At 38.8% G+C, this 21,409-nt stretch overlaps 1 protein-coding gene across 1 annotated transcript in view; it reads left to right on the forward strand.

Annotated features, from left to right (window-relative positions):
• Window positions 1-21,409, forward strand: part of LOC122809320 (nudix hydrolase 20, chloroplastic-like) — a 566,695-nt gene that overhangs the window by 104,480 nt on the left and 440,806 nt on the right. Inside the window, exon 3 of the mRNA XM_044080720.1 lies at window positions 19,423-19,486. Coding sequence (XP_043936655.1) covers window positions 19,423-19,486 — 64 coding nt within the window. The remainder of the gene's footprint in view (window positions 1-19,422; window positions 19,487-21,409) is intronic.

Raw genomic sequence — 21,409 nt, forward strand, 5'->3', positions numbered from 1 at the left:
AGCCCTTCTAGCTTGCCAATATGTCAAAACACTTGTTCCCATAGTAAATGTCCAGGCTGTTCTTAAAAATATCTAAACTAGTACTTGTTTAATGTAATTTGGTAGTCTGCTCCAAGCATCAGCTACTCTGTCAGAGAACCAATTAGTACACTTCTCATTCCTATAGAATCTTTGACATAGTTTATCTGATGATTCTCTAGTACTTTTTGATAACCCCAAACATTCCCAGAGGTAGTTGTCCCGAAATGCCCTATATACCTGAATAAGATCTCCTCTTAAATATCTCTAAGAGACGCTGTACAAGTTCAGATATTTTAGTCTTTCATAATAACTTAGATTTTCACATCCATGGAGGCCCTTAGTATACTTCCGCTGTACTCTTTCCAATTTATTCATGCTTGTTTTCTTATAGGGTTTCCATATTGTTATTCCATACTCAAGTTTGGGACAAATATAACTAACAAACAATGACTTCATTATGTTTGATTTCCTAGACTTTATAAATCTTTTTATACAACCTATAGTTGTATAACTATCATTAGCCAATTGGCTGATATGATTAGAAAAACTCATAGCTGAATCTATCCATATACCCAGGTCCGTAAATGAGTCTACAGTTTCAGTCACTGTGTGCTGTATTAAATATTCACCTTTCAGTTTGTCTCCCAAATCTCATATGCTTAGTTTTTGATGTATTTATCAACATATTATTTTCCTGTGCCCAGATGGTTAATTTTGTCAAATTATTTTGCAGACATGCCTTATATGTAACACTTGTAATCGGTTTACCCAAGTTCAGGTCATCAGCATATAGAATGTAGAACACCTCAGATGAAAAAGTAAGGTCTGAAAGATACAGTCTAAACAGGTAAGGGCCTAGTACAGAGCCCCGTGGGACACCTTGACTGTAACCAAGGATTTCACCTACCCATTTGGTATGTGATACTTGCCATGTCCTATTTGTAAGCCATGCAGCTATCCATCCTGTCAACAGTACATCAATACCTAGTTGTATTAATTTATTGATCAGTGTTTTGTGCGTGACCCTGTCAAATGCTGAAGTTAAATATATATAAATCACATCACAGCACAATTTTTCATTCATAGCTGTTATTATATTGTTATAGAACATCATGTTACAAGTGGTAATATATCTATTTTCAACATATGCATGCTGATATATGGTTTCAAGTCCCAACCTATTCAGTTCTGACAATAACTTATCCAGTATTACCTTCTCCATTATTTTTCCACAACATGAAAGTAGACTTAAGGGTCTATATGATTCTGGGTTTGTCCTACTCCCCTTTCCCTTAAAGACAGGTTTAATAAGTGCATGTCTCCAATCCTGAAGAATCTTCCCATATTTATATGACCTAGTGAATAATAGATGCAATGGCAGTGTAAGGTCTTGCTTAAGTGTTCTCAAATCATTGTTACTTATTCCGTCTCCTCCCTGCACGTTGTTAGGATCCAGTTTGCACAGTTCTTTTTCAATATAATCTAATTTGATTCCAATATCTGGGATTACCTGGATGTCACTAGGAAAACTGACCACCCATTTTGTGGAGCCAAACTGTTTTGCATAAGATTTTGTAAATATATCTATAATATGTTGTGTCTGAGAATAAATTTTAGAATCTGCACACAGTTTATCAATTTGTGTATCTTTACTCCTTCCACATCTTATGTATCTATAAAAAGATTTTCTATTATGCTCAATATCTTTATATAAATTTTCTTTACATTTTTTTATCTTGTCTAACACTATGCTTAATCTATTTGTCTAGCTCGTTTATTTCAGTTTTCAAAGTTGTAGTTTGACCTCTCTTCCATTTCTTATATTTTTTGTCTCTCACTTTAATCGGGTATCTCGTTCTTATGGAAATATACCCCCCTGATGTTACATGCCCTAGATCCTGATGTTAAACATTTATTTGACTTTTTGCACTCCAACACTTTCTCTTTCAAAACTTGTTTTTCCACTGAACACTTCACTGTAGTTAGTTTTATATAGCAACGTTTTTGCTTCCCTATAATCTGTAATTAACCTTCTGTGCATTGGCTTAGATTTCAGTTTGGCAGAATTATCTAGCAACAAATTAGCCTTTATAACCCCATGATCAATGCACATGAATGGTGGTAAAACTTGACTTGAAGTTACAGTAATTTCTTTAGGAACACAAACAATATCTAGTGTATTCCGTCCCCTGGTAGGTTTTTTTACAACCTGAAGTATTTGTTGTTCCTGAATGTACTCTGTGAATAATTTCTTTTCTAACGTTGTTGAATCAATATTATTCCAGTCTGTTTCTGGTAAATTTAAGTCCCCATCTAATGTTATTCTTCCCTCCTGTGTTTCATGTAAGAAATGTATGAATTCCTCTAGGTCATCTGTACTTGACTTTGGTGGTCTGTACACTCCAACAATTATTATATGTTCCAGGGTTGTCTTTATTGTCACAGTTGCACAGTCTATAGTATTGGTATTATCATTGAACATGTAATAGTCACAAGTCTCATAGCTATCTTTAATGCCTATCATAACACCTCCACCTGATTTTTTGTTAGAATGTCTGTTACAGTAAAAACATTTATACCCTGACAGAACTGGTTTCCAGTCATTGTTCTTTAACCATGTTTCACAAACTATAACAACATCAATCTTGTGGAAACGTAGCAAGTTTTCTAATAAAAAAAACTTTATTATTAATGCTCCTAGCATTAACAACCATCAGAGATGCATCAAATGTTGCTATCTGTGAACTGTTACATTTTTGACCTGGCAAAAATCCTGGCTAGTGTTTTGTCAAATATTGCAAAATATCTGCTGCAAAAATTCTCTTCCCCTGATCTAGACAAATCTGAGATTTTCTGCTGTACCAAAGAAACTTGAAGGAAATGACTGTATTAATTTTATGAAGGCACAATAAACAACTGGTCTGGTATTCCACAGTTGTTGTGTCTTTCGGCTTTCCCCGGTTAGGGGTTGCCACAGCGGAACTCCGGTCCACTAATGATTGGTAGTTGATTTTTACGTGCCGAGTTACCAGCCCTGACGCACAACCTTCAACGAAGGTACGCCCATTCACACACGTCTCCACGCAGAAGACACTGTAGCTGAGAATCTAACCGGACAGCTTCTTACTGTGAGGCGACAACGCTACCGCAGCACAAGAACTGTTAATTGAAAGGGTACACCATGCGTGTGTGTGCTCCAAACCTAACCAAGAGAAAGCAGCCAAGACCTATATTAGTAAAGATGCAAATCTACCAGCAGAAAGAGTTGTTCCTGATAGAACTGTGGCAAAAGTACAAAGTATTAAAAGTTGGAGATATTGAAGTGTTTGTGGAAATTGATTATTCATTGTACACCAGGCAGAAGAGAAACAAGTTTATTCCAGTAATCAGGGTATGTCGAGAGGCAGGTGTAAGATTCAAGCTGCTGTATTCAGCCATCTTCAGAATATTTTTTTCATGGAGGATCAAAGTCCTTTTTTGATACAGAACAGGCTAAGGAGGAAATACAAAAGTTTGTCCAATAAAAAGTGAGCCTTCAGGAAGAGGGAGCTCTGCTTCTCATTCATCTGATAACAAAGCACATGTAGACTTTCCTGGTGACACCTTTTCCATTATCCCAAAGAAAAATGCTTGAGAGATGGAGAAAAGCACAGGAGATGACTAGGAGTATTGGGAGTACCCTGGAATTGACCTGGAGTCTGGATTTGGGAGATGGAGATGAACAGGAAGAAGACAAGCAACATGGAAATTAGTGAATAAATGTGAGACTGCAAAGCATCAATCATATCTGTGAGATATGGCTGTATAAGAAAAATAGGAAAGAGCGGAATTTTGTTAGATTTGTGTGGAACTAAAAAGTATTTGCCTCATTTCATGTCATTAATGATAGGAAGGACACAGGTCACAATTTCTTTTCTTAACAGTATTTTTATGAAACATTTCTTGATATAAGTTGCATGTTTTATAGTAAAGTATTTTTAGCTGTATGTGATAAAGGCATCTGTTAACATTATTATCCTTTTTTCCTTTCTTTCTCTCTTCTTTTTTAGTATTAAGGAATTGTAGGCATTATAGTGTAAAAAGAGAAGAAAAAGGCTAGACAAAACATGTTTAAGTTAATAGGCTGTAATACTGGGTTGTTGTGGTAGGGGAATGGGGTACAAATGTACACAGACATTAATATATTTAGAGCTGGTATGTTTGATTAGCTTAATCTAATAACATGTTTTAAGTGGAAACAAGTAAATAAGGGAACATTGAGTACAATGAAAAGTTTTTCTTTAGCAAAACATGTTTCAGCTTGTCACCTGCAACTAAGGACTACATTTACTTTTCTCTTACAGTTCCATGGGGACACGCTGATGCTAACAGTTAATGTTTTCTGAAAGCATGCAAGTTGTTTTTCACAATTGGAAAGGGAATAAAGATAAAAAAGAACAGACACCAATCAGAGTAGAAGCACAGGCAGTGACATACATCTTAGCATGGATAACCTCAACCTTAGACAGCTGGAAATATAAGCTTTAATTAACCTATCTGGGACAATTGTTCCTATTAGGAGGGTTAAACGTCATTATTTGAAGCTGTACATAGTTTGTGTGGTTGTATTAAGTTAACAGGTTATGAGGGGTGTTCTGGGTGTGTTTGTTTTTTGTTTGAGAGTTTTCATTAAAACAAAAAGTCTTGTATGTGATATAGGTAGCAATGTTAATGGTAAGAAAAAAACTATATAAAGTATTAACCTGCCAAACATTAGTGGGTGCATGCATTACAAAAGCTGGAAATAGACATCTAAAAAAGATGCAATATATAATAGGTGGGAATAATGACTTCTTATCATAATGGTGACACGTTACACTTTCCATATTATCTTGGAATGTGAATGATCTCACAGACATAGACAAAATGAAAGAACACTTAAAATTATATTAAAAATTTCAGAGTGCAGATAACAATGCTAGAGGAGATCCATTTGGAAAGAGCTGAGCATGTGAATTTGGTAAAGAAAGCATTTCTGGATGGATATTCAGCAGAATATCTTGGACAAAGGAAAAGAAGAGTACATATATTTACTAGAGAAGCTCCAGTAGTGATAGAAAAGGGAAAAAAGATAGTAATGGCAGATTGGTGGTAGTAAGAGGCTACTGGCATTTACTTATATTCTTCTTGAAACTGCTATTATGAAGTTTAAAAAATTTTGGGAGAAATAATTTGCTTTCAGCAGGAAATGTTACTTGTAGCTAGGGACTGGAATTTGATTTGCAACAAGGATGTACCTGGGGGGCCTAGAAGTGAAATTATCACAAAGCTGGTACATTTCTGAAGAAACGTATGAAAATATTTTTCAGTAGTATAACTGAGAGAATTCACATATTCGTCCCAGTGGTGTACAGTAACTGGGCTAGACTGTACAGAACTTGTATGTGTGCATTTAATTGAGATATTAGACACACATCCAATAACTATTTCAGGTCATGCACCAATAAATACCAAGATAAAAAGGCAGGGTAATGAAGTAAAGATGAGACACTGGTGCATCCGCACCTACCTGTTAAAAAGAGAGGAATTTATAGAATGGGAGGTAGAAATTATTCCTGATTTATTCAGGAAGGTAGAAAGTACTCCAGAAGCTATAGCTGTGAGTGAGATAAAATGAAAGTGGAGTTTAAAATATAGTAGAAATGAAAGAAAGAAAAAAGATAGTTAAGAAGTAACAAGAATTATTTTGAGGGGCTGACAAATGTATTATAGAATAAGGGGAATCTCACAGAACAAGAAGAAATGTAATTGCTAAGTGCTAAAGAGCTAATAAGGGAGTACCTGGATAACATGCATGAGTTTAGAAAGATTGCTGTTAAGCAACAGTTTTTTGATAATAACTCCAGAGCAGAAAAACTTTTGGCACAACAACTCGGTCAACAGAAAGTAGAAAGGGTTGTTACCAAACTTAGGGAGCTTATAATGAGAAAAATAACCACACACATCATGTAGAACTATTAGAGAAATGTCTGAAGTTTTATGAAAATTTGTATAGACTAGAGAAGTGGAGAAATTAAGAAAAAGCACAGATGGAAATATTTATTGAAGACTTAAATATGCCAGTGTTAGAGGTAGATAAGGATCAAGAGTTAACAGTTAAGGTCTTCCAAGATGGCTGTGCATTGAGTAGCAACTTAATTCTAGCTCTCCCAGTCTGAAAACAGAAACTTAAGAAGGCCAGTAGACCTAGATTTTTGGGTAATTTTCAGTAACTGGTTAGCAAGTGCACTGCCTAGATGCCTGCCTATAAATGACTTGTAGAAAAATCAGCTGAAAAGGTGAAAAAGACTGGGAGGAGTACTGCAGTTCAGCAAGAAGCAGTGCAAGTTTCACACACGACATCCAGTAACCTAGAGAAGAGTATAAAGCAGCTGCACACAGATCTGGTTAAAATAAATGACACACTGATGGGGTATATCGATACAAACGATAAAAAGCTGGAAAAAAATGGAAGACGTTTTAAACAGATATTCAGATCAGGTGACAGAACTGCAAAACTCAAGAGGTTGAAACAAAGAAAAGGCTGGCTGAATCTGAGACTGCACAAGAAGAGATGTTTCAAAAAAAAAATAGAATTAGAGGACATAGCACATAGGGAAAACCTGAGATTTTATGCTGTACCAGAGAAGTTGGAAGGAACAGACTGTATTAATTTTATGAAAACACAAATAAACAACTGGACTGGTATTCCACAACAGGAACTGTTAATTGAAAGGGCACATCATGTGCATGCTCCAAATCTTGTTATTAGAAAATAACCTAGACCTTTAATAGCAAAGATGCAGTCTTATCGGCTGAAGGAGTTAATTTTAACAAAACTGTGGCAGAAGGACAAAGTGCTAGAAGTCGGAGATAGTTATATATTCCCTTATTTAGGAAATGTTGAAAAGTAGGCATGAGATTTAAACTGCTGTACCTAGCAATCTTCAAAGTGTTTTTCTCTGGAGGGACAAAATCATTTTTGATAATGTGCATGCTAAGGAGAAAATACAAAAGTTTGTCCAACAAAGGGTGAGCAGTGAAACAGAAGAAGGTTTTGCTTCATGTTCTTCTGGGGAGAAGGACTACAGAGAGACTAAGCCCATGAAATCTTTTCCACTGTTTCAAAGGAAAATGCCTGAGGGAAGGAAGGAAGGAAACATCAGAGACGACTAGGAGAATCGAGAATATGTTGGAAATGAAACAGAGGCAGGCTTTGGGAGATGGAGATGAACATGATTAAAGTTAGTAACTTGGAAATTGACAAATATGGGAGGATAAAGCAATAATTATATTTGTGAAAAATGACATAACATGAAAATCTGAAAGTGTTGAACTTCCTTGGACTTGTTAAACGTGTAAGGGACTTTAAAGCATATGCCCTGCTTCATGTTATTAATGTTCGGAAAATAAAATCAGTAACTTGGAAACTGACAAATGTGTGATTAAATAGCAATAATTATACTTTTGAAACATGGCAGAACAAGAGGATTGGAAAATATTGTATTTTGAAGACTTTATTAAACTTGTAGCTAAGCATACGCCCTACTTCATGTCATTAATCTCTGAATGACAATTTTTGTAAGATATAAAGTAAAGTTTTCTCAGTTTTTCTAAATGTAATGGGAATGCTAATATAAACACGTGCTTTTGTTTTATTTTTCTCCCTTCTTCTCTCTTTTTCCTTGTTCAATTCTAAGAACTGTAGGCACCCCAATGTAAACAAAAGGGAGAGGGGTCTAGTTAAGAGAGTATGACAAAAGAAAAATCAGTGTTCTTTTTCTCATGCTTACATAGGGCAATGACTGGGTTAAGGTCTTTCGGCTTTATCCAGTAACAAGTTTAATACAAAGCATGTAAATTAAAAAGTATATTGAATATTATAAGGCTTTTTTTCTGGTATTGACTTCCGCGGTGGTGCAGCGGTAGAGTTGTTGCCTCACAGCAAGAGGTTCTCCCGTTCGATTCTCGGCTGGAGTGCGGGGAGTGCCTTCTGTGTGGAGTCTGCATGTCCTCCCTGCGGTTGGGTGGGCATTCGAAAGACATGCGTAAATGGGCGTGCCTTCATTGAAGGTTGAACGTCGAGCTGGCACCTCGGCGTTCATGAAAATATACTGCCAATCACTGGCGGACCAGAGTTCCGCTGTGGCGACCCCTAACTGGGAAAAGCCGAAATACAGCAACATAAGGCTTTTTTCTGGTAAACAAGGTATCCAAAGCAGTTTTATGTCTGGTTTGCATATCACCAGAAGACAATCTGATCAAGAGAAATAGCTCAGAGAAAGTGTTTACTGAAAGCAGTCGTGTTTTCTCATCTGGGACAGCCATAAAGATAAGACAAAACCAGACAGCACTTACTAAAAGCACAGGCTGTACCATGCATCTTAGCATGACTAACCTTTCTTTTGGTCAACTCTAGCCTGTCTGTGCGGCTATCAGTTTAGAACTTCTGATCTTATTGGGAAGGTAAAACTTCAATATTTAAAGATGTACATAGTTTTGTGCATTATTATTGCGTTACTAGGTTTTAGGGAGTATTGGAGGGTTGTTTTTTTTTTTTCTGTTTTAGGACTTTCAGTAAAATAAAAAGTTCTGTAAGATGTGACATAGGCTCCAATGGATATGACATGAAACAACTATATAAAAGACCAACCTGCCAAACAATGTATGCATGTAACATAAAAGCTGGAACTAGACATTTAACAAAAAAGCAGTTATACATAAAAGGTGGTAATAATAACTATATAAGAAAATGCTGCTTTCTGTAATGTCTTTCAGTCTGAATGGTCTCTCAGATAAATGCAAAAAAGAAAGAGTAGTCAGCTATATTAAAAAACGTAGAGTACAAATAGCTATGCTACAGGCGACACACCTGAAAAGAATTGAACATGTGAATTTGAAGATAATGGAAGACGTATGGTAATAAGGGCCTACTGTCAAATGAGGAGGATTACACTGGCATGCATTTATATTCCACCTAAAACTGTTATAATGGAACTTAAGAAAATTCTGTGAGAAATAATCAGCTTTCAGCAAGGGATATTATGTATAGGAGGTGACTGGAATTTGATTTGCATTAGTGAAGATGTGTCGGGGGGGGGGGGGCAGAAAGAAAAGTATAACAAAAGAGGGTAGATTTCTGAAGAAATTTATGAAAATATTCAGCATGTAAGATGTGAATTCAGTAATAGAAGTTCGGAGTGAATTTGCATATTATTCTCAAAGATATAAAAACTGGGATAGGCTAGACAGAATTTACATTTCACAGGAAAATGTACATTTAATTGAAGGTTTTGATATGCACCCAATAACTATTTCAGCTCATGTGCCAATAATAACCAAAATAAAAACACAGGGTAATGAAATAAAAATGGCACACTGGCCCTTTCCCACTTATCTGCTGAAAAGAGAGGAATTTAAGGAATAGGTTTTGGAAATTATTCAGAAGCGATTAAAAAAAGAAATTTCTTTTGAAACTATAGCTAGGGAGAGGGATAAAATTAAACTTGAGTTTAAAACGAGGGTGGAAATAAAGGAAAGGGAGATATGATTAAGAAGTAACAAGAATTATTTAGAGGGACTGAAAATGCTAAACTATTGCAACTACGGGGAATCTCACAGAACAAGAAAAGGAGCAACTGCAGAATGCCAAACAGAAAATAAGGGATTACTTCAGTAATATGGATGAGTTTAGAAAGACTGCTCTTAAGCAACTGTTCTGATAATAATTTTAGCACAACGACTCAGGCAACAGAAAGTGGAAAGGGCTGTTACCAAGCTTAGGAAACCTGGAACAAGGAAGATAACAAGAGATCCTGTAAAAATATTAGACGTATTTTGGAAATTTTATGAAAATTTGTATAACGCCAAGAAATATGGAACTCAAGAAAAGGTACAAATGGAAATTTTTATGGAAGACATAAATATGCCAACATTAGAGGTAAATGAGGCTCAATACCTAACAGGAAAAGAGGAGATGAGATAAAACTGGTTATGTGTAATTAATCTACAGGAAAGTCCCCAGGAATAGTGGTATTTCTTTGGAAGTTTGGAAACTAGGAGGGAAAAACTGATAAAGATCTAGAAGGTTTTGTTTAATAGTAGCTTAAGAGGAGGAGAGGTACCAGTATCCTGGAAGAAAGCAGTGGTAGCTGTAATACCCAAAGAGTGTAAAGATCTATGTTCATACATGCCTGTTTGAATACTAAACCGTGATTATAAAGTGTTTATTGGGTAAAAGAATGGCAAAAGTGATACCAAACTTGATAGATATGGATCAGTGTGGTTTTCTGGCAGGGAGGCAAACATTTGACAACATTAATAGAACATTGATGATCCAGAGGGAAGCAGAAGGTAAGAATATACCACTGGTGGTGGTGGTCTTGATGAAGAGAAAGGAGAGTAAAAAGAGTAGATTGGGACTCAAGAGGAAATAACTGCTTCCCCTGATAAATTTATAAAGTTGATTAGGAGTATATATGAGGGATCAGAGACAAAAATTAAAGTTGGTAGGGGTCCTGTCTGATAATTTCTGCTTGGGTAGAGGAACCAGGTAGGGTGTCCTGTTTCTGCTTTGTTGTTTGCATTATATTTAGAACCATTGGCAAAGACAATAAGGGACTCAGAAATGTAAGGATATCATTGGTATGGTACTCAAGAAAAGCTGGTTGTATTTGCAGATGATATTATTTTATACATGACAAACCCAGAAAGGGACATTACAGTGTTGTGGAACATTTTAAGACAGTTTCAGATCTTCTCAGGATACAAAATTAATGAAGCTAAAACAAGGCAATTGCGGTTAATTATGTACCCACATGTGAACTGGTCCAACAATATCCATATTTATGGGGACATGATAAAATGCAGTATTTAAGAGTATGTATTAGAAATTACTGTGTGTGGCAGCTACGGATATGTGAGAAGAGACTAAACAGAAGATAATACAAAAGTTGAGATACAAGTAGTTAAAATGTTTTTAGTCCCTTTAGTCTTATACACAGGTCAGGCATATTTTTATCAATCAAAGGAGAAGTTATGGGTAGCAATTAAAAAAGAGCTGAGGGATTTTATCTGGGAGGGGAAGATAGCAAGGGTCAAGTGGGATAAGCGTATTCTTCAATAGAACAAGGCAGACTAGGATTACCCAATTTGAGGGGGCAATTTAGAGCAACACAGTTAAGGCTCTTATACATAGCACAAGTAGAAAACTATAATTCAGAATGGAAAAGGATGATGATGAGACAAGGAGAGATTGGGATTTTGGATGCAGACTCTTAAGAATGACAATAATCATACAGAATATTATAGTCATAAAGTAGCAGGGAGTATTTTAGGAAGTAAAGCAGCACATGAATAGAGAAAAGAGATTCTGCCGAGAGGGATGAATGCTGTTAGGGATACAGAGAAGAGGTAAAGGGGGCTGAAATGTGTTGGAGAAAACTGGCAAAGGATCCCAGATATCAGGAGCAAATAACTAGAAAGGGAAAGGTAATAGAATGGGAAGAGGCCAAGAATATATTTGAACTGCAGGTTAGAGATTGCCTTCCCCAGCAAAGATTGATATCAGCGTATAAGCAAAGTTCATAGGTAGGTACTAGACTATCAGCCCAAGTGCCTACATAAGCCTAGCCAACAAGGTTCCCCAGCTTACTCCACCCAAGAAAGTTATTTCCTGTGCCCCTGTCGAGCAGAGCCACAGAAGTGATCCCCAGGCTGTATTTCCTATTCCCATCCACTCATCAAGATTTTTCTTGAAGAATGCTAATGAGGAACTTTGCTTGACATAGATGGGTAGCTTGTTCCAGAGTATAGGAAGTCTCTGGGACAGGGATCTATCCCTCCAGCATGTCCTGTTTATTATGGTGACAAGGTTTAGGTCCCTAGAGCATGTAGCTCGGAGGGATTGGGATTTCTTAAGGTGTGGCACGTCCAACAGCTCTGAGTTTAACATAGCTTTATATGTTAGGCAGAGATCTCCTCGGAGTAGGCGATATGCTACAGAGTAAAGCTGGAGTTTTTGAGACGGTCAGTGTAGGGTATCTGTTTGAGGCCAGTAATCCTCTTCATGAGGTACTTCTGTGGCCTTTCCAGCTGCTGCAGATGTCTAGTGAGGTACATTCCAAAAGGGGAGTTGTACTCTATAATGGGTCTAATGAGTGCCGAGTAGAAGGGAACTATGACCTCTTTTTTTTCCTGGATGAGAACTCTTTTGTGATGAGGTGTGCCACATAGAAGGATTTCATGACTACTGTGGTGATGTGATTATCAAAGGAGAGACTACTGTCCACCTGGGTCCCAAGGTCTCTTATCACACATTTGTCATTAAGTAGACTGCCGTTTATGTGGTAGTTCATGGGTACAGAGTTTTTACCAAAGGGGATGTCAATGCACTTTTTGCCATTGAGCTTGAGGCCGTGCCTCTGACACCAGGCATCTGTCCCTTCTGTAGGATGTCCACATCATTTGGGGACTCGACTATGGATCCTAGCTTGCAGTCATGCGAACTTCATTAGCCGAAGGCCTTCTGTGTTAGCTTGTATATCAGAGAAGTAGATACCAAACAGGAGAGATCACAGGAGTGAACCCTGTGGTACTCCACTTGTCACTGGTTTGAAGTCAGATTAGGAGTCTGCAACTTTTACAATGTGGGTTCTGTCAGTGAGCCAGTTGGCAACCCATCTTTTGATGCAGGGATTTATAACTAGTTTAGCGAGTTTAGCTATAATTTCAGAATGGGGGATGGTGTTAAAAGCCTTGGTGAGGTCAAGATTGGCTGTGTGAACCACCTTACCCTCATCTATGGCTTTGGTGACTACCTCAAAGACGTCAATCAGATTCAGAAGGCATGATCTGCCTTTCACAAACCCGAACTGGGTGGGGTCCAGAGTTTGGAGGTTACCAATGTCTTTGTTTGAGTTCCATGATGATACGTTCCATGGCCTTGCAGACCAGGCTCGTCAGGCTAATAGGGCGATAGTTCCCAGGATCAGTGTTGGCTCCCCCTTTGTGGAGTGGGATAACTGTTGCTGTGCACCATTCAGTGGGCACAAAACCTGACATGAGACTGTGATTGAACATCGTGTTTAGGTGGGGAGCCAGTTCGTTCTGATGTTCGTGTAAAACGCAGCCTGGGATGTTGTCCAGTTCCATGGATGCTGTTTTTTTGGTTTTAGAGAATGCAGCTTTAACCTGCATATATGTGATTACAAGGACTCTGCATTCTTCCTGTATAGATATGAGTCCTTTAGTGGGTGAGAGGGGGGTAAAGTTAGCACTGAACCTATCTGCCAGGATGTTGGCAATATCAACTGGTTCTGTAATTTTCGTTCCATTTTACTGTAACTCAGAGCAGATCTGGGTGTTGCCAGCTTAAACCATCCCAACAGAATCTACCAGTAAAAGGGGAAGCCACTAGTTCAAGTACATAGTCGAGGATACCGTCTTGGTTCTGTTTGGGATAGCACGATCCATGCACTCATGTAAGTGCGTATAGAGTGCATTTGTGTAGGATTCAGCAACAGTGTAGAATTCAGCTGTATTGTCCATCTGCATGGGTGTCATGAAGTTCGCCACTTCTGTCTTAAGAAGCATAAAGTTGGCTTTGGAGAAATTTTTTACCGTGGTTTTCTTAATGGTGGGTGGGGGAGGGATGCGGATATCTAGAGTGATTAGCTATGGTCGAATCTGACCAACGAGGAGTTGATTTCAGGTGTGGAACACCGGTCACTCATATTGGTAATGACTAGATCTAGGATATTGTTGCCCCTGGTGGAGGTGTGGATAAGTTGATCCAGGGCATTGGAATTTATGAATTCCAGACAGCGTTTTGCGAAGGAGTTGGTACAGGAGTAGTTTTATCAGTTAATTGTGGAGTAGTTGAAATCGCCCACTATTAGTGTGTTTGGTTGAGCCCTAATATTTTCCAGTATATCAAGAAAAGAGGAGTGGGAATCCTGGGGCATGGTGGGGGATCTGTAGCAAGCTACAATTTGGATTGCAGTTTTGCCCAGCATTTGTTGCACTTGGATAGCCTTGGATGCATTATGCTGCTCAACTAGCCTGGAGGTGTGGATATCCTTAATGAATATGTACACACCTCCGCCTTTGGTGGTCTGGTCCAGGTTAGATGGTCGAAAAATGTGGTATGAGTTGTAGCCTGGTAATGCAGGAGTGCTCTCTAGAGCCTTGAACCAGGTCTCAGTCACTGGACAGATATCGATGTTCTCCATTTTAAGGAGTGCCTCGAGTGAGTGCATTTTGAGATTTTAGACTTCTAGCATTAAGTAGCAGTACCCTCAGTTTTTACTTGCCTGTTCCTGTTACGGTGGTGAATTTGTCATTTGAACCTTGCCTAAAAAAGGCACTATAGGGGCGGCAAGAGCCTTAGCCAGTATCTGGAATCCCAGGCATGACAGGTGCAGGCCATCTCTGGTAAAGCATCGTGGTCTGTCAACCATGTCGTCCCAGGCAGACAGATACTGGATCCCCTTAGAATGACACCAGAAGCTTAGCCAATTGTTGAAGTCAATCATTTTGTCCTTGTACTGCAGTATCATATCACTGTCAGCCTGGGTACTACAACTTAACTCTGCCGTTGCAGTCACCCTGTCCAAGGAAACATCAGTACCTGTCAGCAGCTGTGGCTCACATTCAGGCTCACTGCTACAGTGTAACTCCCTCCCTGAAATAGCCATATCACCAACCCCAGCCTTAGGTGTGGGGTCTGCCTGGGTCTCCCTCAGGCTACCAGACCAACATGCCTGTCTCTGAGCTTGATTGTGTATAACTGCTGCATTATCAAAATAATTTTTATTTATTTATTTATTTATTTTATTTATTTATTTTGCAGTTTGTTTACCAGGTGGTCCACTGGGCCACGAGGAGCCCGTTTTCACTGGAGTCCTGGGGAGAAAAGCTCCTGAAAAATACAAATAGTAAATAATAGAATTACAGAGTAGCAAATAACAATTTCAGAATTTTTAAATTTGAACATGCTTAATGAGACATAAGAAAAAAAATCACAATATTAACAATAATTACAATAAATTGACATATGCTGGAGTAAAAAGCATGAGAAGGGTCATTATAGAGAAATCTATGGAAGTATAAAATAGTGCCAGTTCATTATTCAATTTTGCAAGGATATCCTCAAACGCACCTACTTGCTTGCTTCCTTTTCCACCATTCCAGTCAAGGTGAACCCTAGTCAAAAGTATTTGGAATAGGATCCATCCTAAAGCTCTAACTGGAGTGGATTGCCCAAACCAGTACTGCTCCCTTTTAACCACTGCAGGCTTCACAGTGGTTATGTCAGAGACTGTGTCTGTCTTGGCACTGGCCTGTTTTCCATCCACTAAGCTAGGATACAAACTCTGGTGGTAGTGTGGTACCCCTGTTGTCTGCAGACAACTTAATACTGGCATGCTCTTATTTCCCCTTGCTGTCCCCCTCACCCTTTGTTCCCCACCTTGTTTCAGTGGACATTTGTATGCTACATGGTCCCTCTGGTTACATTTAAAACATCTAAACCCTGATCTCGACTATGTACTTGAACTAGTGGCTTCCCCTTTTACTGGTAGATTCTGTTGGGATGGTTTAAGCTGCCCACCATGGGTTTCCTTATATCCATGTGCAGCAATGGGTGTCCTCTTCTTGTGCTCTGCTTGCCAAGTAGAGATCCCCTTTTCTCCTCAGCTCATCTGCAGAGTTGCACTCTTGGTCTGTCAACCAGATTCTCACATCCTCAGGTAAAGTGCTGAGGGCTTGTTCCCTCACCAAAAGGCCTACCAGCCTTTCAAAAGTGATGACATGATGCCACTTATCCACCTATGAAAATAAGTGTTAGCTCAGCAATATAGTCACATACACTTTCATCTGCCCTATGTCTGTTCTCCTGATTTTTTTTTTCTGTAAGCTTCAAGTGTTAACTTGTAAACATTCTTTAACCTTGCCATAATTTAGACAATCAATATCAGACAATTTAGAAACCGCAGTTACAGCTTTACCATAGAGTAAGGGGGTCAGGAACCATACCTAGAGTCTTTGGTCAATGTCATACTGTTTACATGCTCTTTCAAATATATGAATAAAACTATCAAAATTATCACTTTCTGTAGACTGTGGAAGACATTTACCAACCTTTATTGCTTCTGGGGTTTGGTTATTCCCATCCCCATTACCTCCATGTTCCTGTCAGAGTCAGCATGTCCCTCTCATGTGACTCTCTTTCTCATTTTCTTCAGCCTCTGCCAGTTCTAATCCATACATTTTGCCTTCAGTTCGTCTCGTTAACTCTAGACAGGTTTTTAAGTCCTCTTGAGGAAAAGGTGAACTGTTCTGTTTCTAAGGGTTGCACATCCCCATCACCAAACCGATTGTCTTCTTGGTTGCTGGTCTGTGCTGCAGGTGCGACTAAAGCTGAAATAATTTCTTCTTTAGTCAGGTTGGCATGCACCAGTCATTTGGATTTGCACACCTTAGCCAACTGGTTCACTGTAAGCTTGCCATGGGTCTATATTATATTCTCGAAAGCCGACAATATCGAAGCTGATATTGTTGACACGAGAATAGCGAAAGAGCACATTGAATGTGTAAATGGAAATTTCCGTAAGGGGAGATGCTACTGCAATGTAGTGCGGTCTCGGAAATTGGTATATTTAAGTAGCAGGGGGTTTTGCCCGCTGCTTAAACCTGTTGGGGTACTTTTTTTTTTTTTTTATTTTTTTTTTTTTATAAGTTCGACGTTTGAAGACATCGACCATATGGTGTTCGATGTTTTTAACCGTCGATCTTATAATATAGAGCCGCTTGCCATAATCCTCTGCTGACATCTTTGTCTGCTTTCCCTGACTAAACTAAACTAAGAAAAAAAATAAATAAAATGTTGTGAAAAATTTAATTCTGCATGTTTACATGTGGCTGCTGAGAGTACACACACCTTTAGTGACAACTGCTTACAGGCTACAGAAGTTCAATTAATATCCCACCAATATGTGACACTCCTCCTCTGGGCCAGTGATCAAGGAGCCTCAGTCCTCAACACTGACACTGGTGGGAAACGGTCATTGTGAGAAACATAGACACACACAGTATTTTCAGATGCAGCTTTCTGTCACAAAGTATAATTTTCCTTAAGGGCATACAAGGAATGCACACTGCAGTCCTGGGGCTGGGCATGCTCTTCAAGTCTGAAATAAAACTCCCCACTGACCACTATAGAGTTGAGTCCTTAGCTGGGTGTTCCATGCAAAGTCCTCCACCACCCATGAAATCAGTGCTCTTGCTTTCCCTGTTCAATGTAGCTGTCACACACACTTTCAGATTTGGTTTTCATGCACACACATAAACCTGGGAAAGTTTGGCACAGCTTACCCATTCTGCCACCTCCACTCAGACTATATAAGATAGATCTGCTGCCACCAGAACACTCGAAGCCAGCTACTTTAAGGCTCTTACCAGGGTACCCAATTACATTTATACAAATGGTAGTGTTTAACCAAGCAGCAAGACTTTCAGGAGCATGGAGCCATAGTGCCACTAAATAAATGCAGGTACTCTCAAAGGTTAAATATTTTCTAAAAGACCAGCCACATTGAAAGGTTTATATATATTTAATATTAAATAATAAAAAAACATGAAAATACTGAATATTTACTAGAAACACCAGAGCTTCAGTCACAGGAAGTATAAAAAAAAACTATATAGATAGGAAGACTCAGATACAGGAAAAACATTTAGCTAATCTCACTTTCTTTTTCTAACTGACTGAATAATTACTGTTCCCTAGTTACTTACTAAATCAAGGCAAGGATGAACATGAATGAGTGTCTTGTCATGTCCATAAACAGAGTATACCCCTCACATCTCCCACTAGTATTCAAATACAATTTCAGTGCTGGCTACAGAATGACATCACATCTGGTTACTGACTCTGTGGTTCCCACACTACCCCCCACTAGAAACTGAACCATCATCTGGCACTGATGTGTCACAATACAGACATAGAAGATTAGCTAAGGTTTATTATAACTTATGAAAACCATAAAACAATTCCAACACTTCCACCCTTCCTTCAGAAACTAACGAGCCATTCTCTGTCATCCCAGGGTAGCAATTAGTTCACCACTAAAGACAATAGAGCAGGATCCCAGCCCAGGCTTGTCACAGATGTTGCGTCTTTGGCTGCATTTAGACCTGTGAGATGCCATCTTTAAGGCCTAAACCAAGTCATTTAATTTCAGGCTGTTTTTCTTAAGGTTAGCTGAGCTAAGCTTAACTCCTTCCCTTCCAGTGTGCTCTTTTAAAATATATACATTTCATCAATTGCAACAGTACAGTCTGATATACATGTATATTTATTTTCTGTCTTGTTGATACATTTTTAAAACAAGCAACTTTACAAATACATTTTTAACACAAGCTTCTGTACAAATAAGTTTGATATTCAAATGATATATAATTCTTTACAAAACTCCAGCTACCTATGCAGATATATGTTACACATGCGCTGCCCTACTCCCCCTGCCACAGCTGGCAGTACCCCACTTCCTCACAAAAGAAAGGAGAAAAGATTGTTGTGTTCTGTAATGACTTTTTGTACTATTTGTGCAATATCAGAGTTAGTATATGTAGAGATCAAGGGTGAAAGGTTGAAATCAGTATGTCAGTGGGTACACATGGGCACAGTTTCCCTGCAAAAACACTTTTACTTGGGTTTTGCTTGGTATTGTGCTTTGCAACATTATGTGTTTGCACATTTTTGTAGTTTAGGCATTAAATTTATGATCCTTAAATATTCAGCCTAAATAAATAAATAAAACATAGTCCCAGAAGAAACCCACAAGTGAGATCTCATTCTGTCTTACTTCCCTACCTATGACACAATAACAGTTCTTGGCTGACAAAGTCAAGACCTGTTACCAGGTGCGGTACTTACTAGTACTGCCTCGTTGTTTGCTGAAGGATCTTTGTGGCAAATAGGTGCTCTAATCTGCAGGCCCAGGTTTTTCATTCATGTTAATCTAGTACAAAAAAATAATAGCAGAACACCACTAGAACTGTGGGCATTATTAATAGCACATAGTGCCCACAAAACCAGTCAAGGTGTTTTATTTATTTATTTGTTCACTTCTGATCTGGTTGGGGTGTTAGATTAGCAGTAATGAGCAGTATAAAAATTACAGACTCGCAACATGGCTGTTTTTTGGGGGTGAGGGGTGCAAGGACATTGTGAAAGTAAGCAGTCACTGTTTTTTCTTGTCAGGGTTGGGGTGTGTGTGTGCTTTTGTATGTGTGCCTATTACTTAGTAGGCAAAAAGTATAAAAGGCTAAGGATATTCAGTGGTTTAGTCCATAACATTTGTCTGTTGTGTTTTGCTACAGATGTATGATGTGATGCCTCAATTCAGTGACCCACCACTCTTTTGCATGGAAAGAGCAGCCACTAGTAAGTAATTTAATTCTTCACAGTGCTATAAAGTCTGTCAGATTTTTTACACAAGAGCACAAAGTGGGTAGCCAAATAGTTTTTTTTTACTGAATTAGATAAGATAGCAAAGTCCATTAGTCTTTGAACTCAAAACATTTGATTTTTAGAAAGTGAAATGAAGATACTTAAGAAAACAATAGTTTGGATAATTCTCACATTTGTAGTGTATTAGCAGATATTGTTGGAGTGGGTCAAGAGATAAGCCAGCCATCCCTGATACTAATAGGTCACTTGTTGCAAAACAAAAAGTTACACGATAATTATGTGGTATTGATTCCAGAAGAACCATTAGATGGTACCCACCTGTTGACTCTGTGCCAGAAACACTGAGCATGATAACACTTCATTCTTCTAGTCCCACTGCACTAACCATGTATAACAATTATACATAGCTGCTTTCTAGTGGAGTTTAGGTAAGCCTGTGTTGTATCCACATCATTAAATACTTTGCGTGTTCAGTGCTTTTTCATTTTGATAATGTGGCATGAAGACATTGGGGTGTCTAATGTACTGCTGTCCTCATGTTAAGAGTTTGCAGCACAATATCTTGGATGCCTGACATCTTATTAATAGCATATGTGCACTAGATAGATTTGCATCCAGATTCATACATGACCTCTGAGCTGCTTACTGAAAACAGTGTACCTGACATCTTATTAATAGCATATGTGCACTAGATAGATTTGCATCCAGATTCATACATGACCTCTGAGCTGCTTACTGAAAACAGTGTACCTGACATCTTATTAATAGCATATGTGCACTAGATAGATTTGCATCCAGATTCATACATGACCTCTGAGCTGCTTACTGAAAACAGTGTGTAAGCTGTGTAATCTACAGCACTGATAGCCATGTAAGTCAGAGATGGACTACCATGGCAGTAAGTACTTGTTCAGGGCAACACAGAACATGTATTTCATATTGACTTAAGTTGAATTAAAGTATGTCAGAGGTGTACATAGTGTCAGTCTTAGATCTCTGCATTTTGGGAATGTTTTGTAGTGGTGGGAATTCAGAAGACAGCCTGTGCATCATCCACCAGTGAGTATGGAACATGTGAGTGAAAGAGTAAACATTAAGGATATAGATCATAGCAGCCTGTACCTTCTGGCCAGGTTTATAAAGGGACACCTGGATAGAGAGATGAAAATAAAGTGGAGCAGCATAGCTTCCGAATTATTTTTCACTGGTGTAGTGCTGTGAGCACTATGACAGCACTATATCTAAGGAATGGAAAGGATGCACAGCAGAAGCAGTCTGGTAGCCCAAGCTCTGTATAGGACCCTGATCTCCTGGGCCATGGTCTGTCTTTATAGCATGGACATATAACAGGCAAGTTTTGCAATCTTTTCAGCTGCAGCAGCAAAAATACTTTCTTACCAGGAATGAGAACATCAAAGGTACACAATATGAGCATCCTGTATATCCTTTAGAGGTGCATCACTACTAATGTTTGCACCAGAGCTCTGTAAATCCAAACAGGAAGCACAGCATGGCAGTTTATACACCCAGTAGTGGTACCAGTGTCCTGTAAATGTGTAAGTAGCAGCACATGTTTGAACAAGAGCAAACACCAGCACAGTACAGGATTGTGTAGTAGTCGTCTTCTTCTTCTTCTTTTGGCTTTTCCCGGTTAGGGGTCGCCACAGCAGATCACCTGTCCGCTCATGATTGGCAGTGGAGTTTTACAGTGTCGAGTTGCCAGCCCGGCGCCCAACCTACCATAGAAACCGGAGCACCTGGAGGAAACCCACACGACCACAGGGAGGACATGCAGACTCCACACAGAAGGCACCCCAGCCGGGGATCTAACTGGTGAACCTCTTGCTGTGAGGCGACAATGCTAACCACTGCACCACCGTGGCCGCCCTACAGGAT

Source organism: Protopterus annectens, chromosome 8.part0 (genome assembly GCF_019279795.1).
Source record: "Protopterus annectens isolate FY-2018-M chromosome 8.part0, PAN1.0, whole genome shotgun sequence".
Classification (NCBI taxonomy): Eukaryota; Metazoa; Chordata; order Ceratodontiformes; family Protopteridae; genus Protopterus; species Protopterus annectens.